We start from the raw sequence: 4,278 nt of genomic DNA on the forward strand, positions 1-4,278 counted from the left end.
GGCCTGCTGGTAAGGCCATTAGTAATCCTGTGGGGAAACTGGAAATTGGGGGAAGAGGAAAGATGAGCTCCTCAGGCCAAGGGTGGCGGCAGCAGCTGAGCCTGCCAGCCAGCTTCTGACCTTACCTCTGTTCTGTCCTGCCCCGCCTCCCGGATTTAGGGTGGTGGGGAGCTTGGCTGATCAGGATCACCTGGGACAATTTGAGGAATACCAATTTCTAGACCTCTTCACAAATCTACTGAACAAGACTCTTGGGAAACTCTGGCATGTATCAGAGAGCGGGCCTCTCCCACAGTGTCTGGTCACCTGGTTGTGGGACCTGCTATTTCAGGGCCTTGACTCAGTCTGATCAGGCTAACCCAGCAGAGGGGAGGAGAAGAACTCATGGAGGGGAAGCATTGGCTAGGAAAGAACCAGGTGTAAAAAAAGGGGGCACTGCTCCAAAGGGATGCTTTGTTCTTTTAAGTGGTTCTCTTTTGAAAAGCTTTCTAGTGATTCCTTCTGTGAATTTTCCAGGAAGCTTTGGAACCTTTAGGGTGTGTTCCTTCTTTCAAGTCATGGGTTCAAATGGAAAAAGATAAAAATGCCTGGACTAGCACCAGCGTGGTGTCTATTTCAGGGAGGGTCCCGGCACATACATGTTCTGAACTGAGCAGTGCTGGCTGGGCTGGCAGTGAGGCCCCGCCTTCTCCAGCTGCTCCCTCATTCTCCTCCCTCCTTCCCCATCAGGATGTGAAGATCTTCAGGGCCCTGATCCTAGGGGAGCTAGAGAAAGGGCAGAGCCAGTTCCAGGCCCTCTGCTTTGTCACCCGACTGCATCACAATGAGATCATCCCCAGCGATGCCATGGCCAAGCTCCGGCAGGTGAGTGCTCCACCCGGACCCAGTTCCTCAACCTCAGTTTCTCACCAACCCCCTCATCCTCACCCTGCTGCCAGCCAGTTGCCCAGGCCCACTTTAGCCCTCATTTCTGACATCCACTCTTACCCTACAGTCCTAAACCTCCTGATTTGGCCACACCTGAGTCTTAGCCTGAGCTCTTTAACCGGCACTGGATTCCCAACATCAGATTTCTCAATCCTCCAAGCCCTCCCCTGGCTTCAGCCCTTCACCTTTTATAATGGAGAGCAAGAGCCTGAGCTCTGATGGAAGATCCAGCTCTACCACTCACTCCGGGAGAGCCACTGGCTATGGTACTTCACCTTCCATTACCAAGAAAATGGGTTATGGCAAGAAGGAAAGGAGGTGATGATCATCCTGTGATCAGCATACTGTTAAAAACCCTTAAACCCTGATTCTCCCAAGTTAGGAGTCCCTCAGTCCTCTCTTCAACCTCAAGTTACTTAAATTAGCTAGCAGGGTCTGCCAGATTAAGGGCAGGGACCAGGTTGGAGTCATGCATGCCCTTAATGACATTATCTAGTGGCTGTTTTCTCTCCTTCTCTGCCCACCCCTCCCAGAGAGACTCGGTCACCCAGATGTTCCCCAGAGACCATTTAGGCAGTGCTTTGGGATAATGTGTCTGGCCTACCCACCTCCAACCCTACTTCCAGCAATATCCCAGAATTCTACATCAAGTCAGATGTCAGCCTGGGGGCCAGCAAGCAGCTTGAGAACAGACCGTCCCGAGCAGAAGCTGAATAGTCTGACCACACTCTGGCCCCATTTTCTCTGCCAGTTAAGATGGGGAGGAGTGTGGATGCCAGTGGCCCCCAGTGTCCTACAGGGGGGAACATCCTGGGACCAGGTATGAGTGCCTCTCTCCCCTGCACAGAAAAACCCTCGGGCTGTGCGGCAGGCCGAAGAGGTGCGGGGGTTGGAGCAGCTGCACATGGACATCGCTGTCAACTTCAGCCAGGGGGGCCTTCTGAGCCCCCACCTCCGCAACGTGTGTGCCGAGGCTGTGGACGCCATCTATACTCGCCAGGAGGATGTCCGGTTCTGGCTAGAGCATGGTCAGCTGGGTTCTGGGTCCAGGGATCCTGTGCAGAGGAAACTGGAGGGAGAGGGCAGCACAGCTGGGTCTCTGTCATGTATTCAGGAAACAGTTACTGAGTACCTTCAGAGATGGAAGGAGCCCAGTGGCACAGTGGGCGAAGTGTAGGGCTACTAGACGGAAGGTCAGTGGTTCTAACACATCAGCTCTCCCATGGAAGAAAGCTGAAGCTGTCTGCTTCTATTAAGAGCCCTACATAGGGTCACTGTGTGTCAGAATCAGCTAGATGGCGGTGGGTTGGTTTGTGGGTTTTTTGTGGGGGGTTTTTTGTTTTTAATATAGAGAGATATATTGATGCAGGAATCCAAGCTTCCTGGAGGATGGATATGTAGAGTTATACTTGTATGTGACACCGTGCAGTGGTAAGAAATGGGAGTTGTGGGGAGGAACCACTGCTCCAGCCTGGGGTGAGTCAGGGAAGACTTCCTGGAAGAAGTGATGTCTGTGTGACTATTACATAATAAGAGTCAGCCAGATAAAATGGACCCAGCACTTTGACTCTGCTAGGCCACGTGAAGGGAGCATTCCAGATAACTCCAGCCTCATCCCTAATGACACAACGATAGGAGCATGTGTCATGGGAGGGAGCCAGGCACTAAGGTCTAAGTGAAGCTGAGACATCCCTTCCCACCTGTCCACCTCTGCTGCCACCTGTCAGAAGTCACTTCCCCCTGGACTCTCCTCCCTCTGCCAGCTGTTCTGGCCCATCTCCCAGTACCTCTCCCAAGACTACCCTTAGGTCCTCTCTGTTAGGGGACAGGGACATGTCACCATTCTAATGCCAGGCCCCTGGACCATATACTCTTCCCAAGGCAGGGCTGGATTCAGAACTGTCCAAACAGAGCTGTGGTCCTGCCCTCCTGCTGGACGAAGGTACAGGCCTGAGACTGTCCCAGCAGAGGATGGTCCACCCATGGTCACACTCCTTACACACAATCTCTCTACCATCCATCCCAGCCCCGTTCTCCCTGACCACCCCCTGCAAGCATGCTGTGTTCCTGCTGCCCCTTCCCTGCCTGGTCCTCCTCAAATGCATCATCTTTAAGAAGCCTGCCTCAGTTCCTGCTCGCTTTGTCATACCTCTGTTGCAGCACATGCCAGCAGAGTGGGGGTATCCCCAAGTGGCAGAGTGCAGGCCTTGAAACCAGATAGACCTGGGTTCCATTCAGTCCTGTACTACTCACTGTGTGACCTCAGGCAGATGGTACAACCTCTCTGAGCTTCAGTACTTAAGAGGTACTGCGCATAGATTCCCTGGCACATAGTAGGGACTCAATAAATGAGGGTGATTATTAGTCATATGTCTTCCTCCACTAGCTAGCTTGGATCTGAGTGTCTAGCTTATCCTTACCCGAGACTCCCTGGACTAGCCTGAGAGGAAGAGAGGGAGTGTCTGTAGATGCCTGAAGAGGCCAACACGGACTAGGAGAGCCTGTTCCTCCCTGCCTCCCTCACTCCCCACCTCCCGGTCTCCCTGACTTTGCCTTTCTCCCCCAGGTGTGGACAGCTCTGTATTTGAGGCTCTGCCCAAGGCCTCAGAGCCGGCAGAGCTACCACGCTGCGGGCAGGTGGGAGACCATGGAATGCCCTGTTCCTGCCGCTACAGCCTGAGCCTGGCCTGGTACCCCTGCATGCTCAAGTACTGCCACAGCAGAGACCGCCCCACACCCTACAAATGTGGCATCCGCAGCTGCCAGAAAAACTACAGCTTTGACTTCTACGTGCCTCAGAGGCAGCTATGCCTCTGGGACGAGGACCCCTAGTCAGGCCATGGGGATGAAGTGGGCCCTTAGGTGACAGACTCTCAACTAAGGCCCATTTCCCTTTCAACTGCCCTAATCCTGGAACCTCTGGTCCTGTCACTCATGACTGTGAAAAGGGGTGCAGCATGACAGGGGTTAACTCATGAAGGCTGCCCCACTCCCACCCATGTGCCTTCCTGTGGGCAGAGAGGGAGAAAGAGGTTCCCCAAACACACACCCCTCCCTCTTTCATCTCCCCTAAAGTATTCACTTTCAAGCAACCAAAATGTGGTGCTGTTATTAAACTCCTCCATGGTTTAGACCCTAAAAGAAATCTATGCCTGTTGTACCCACCTCCCCACACTACTCCCAGACCCCTCATGCACACTTTTGTAAGGAGGAGCCCCTCTGTACCTTCCTGCGCCCCAATAGTGAGTGGATCCTGACCACCCCCCCCCAGAGAGGGAGCTTGTGGGGGCAGCCTTGATTTCAGATTCAAAGCATTCTTCTCATTTCTGGCCTCTGAGGCCACTGTACGGC

General features: G+C 53.6%; 1 protein-coding gene across 1 annotated transcript; it reads left to right on the forward strand.

The window, feature by feature from the left end:
• Positions 1-729: 729 nt before the first annotated feature.
• LOC102825359 (out at first protein homolog) lies at positions 730-3,759 on the forward strand (the record flags this gene model as incomplete). Its single annotated transcript, XM_006878050.1, has 3 exons — positions 730-864; positions 1,775-1,955; positions 3,494-3,759. Coding segments are annotated over 3 exons (582 nt in total), but the record flags the coding sequence as incomplete, so codon positions are not given.
• Positions 3,760-4,278: the final 519 nt, after the last annotated feature.

Source organism: Chrysochloris asiatica, unplaced genomic scaffold (genome assembly GCF_000296735.1).
Source record: "Chrysochloris asiatica unplaced genomic scaffold, ChrAsi1.0 scaffold01686, whole genome shotgun sequence".
Lineage (NCBI taxonomy): Eukaryota > Metazoa > Chordata > Mammalia > Afrosoricida > Chrysochloridae > Chrysochloris > Chrysochloris asiatica.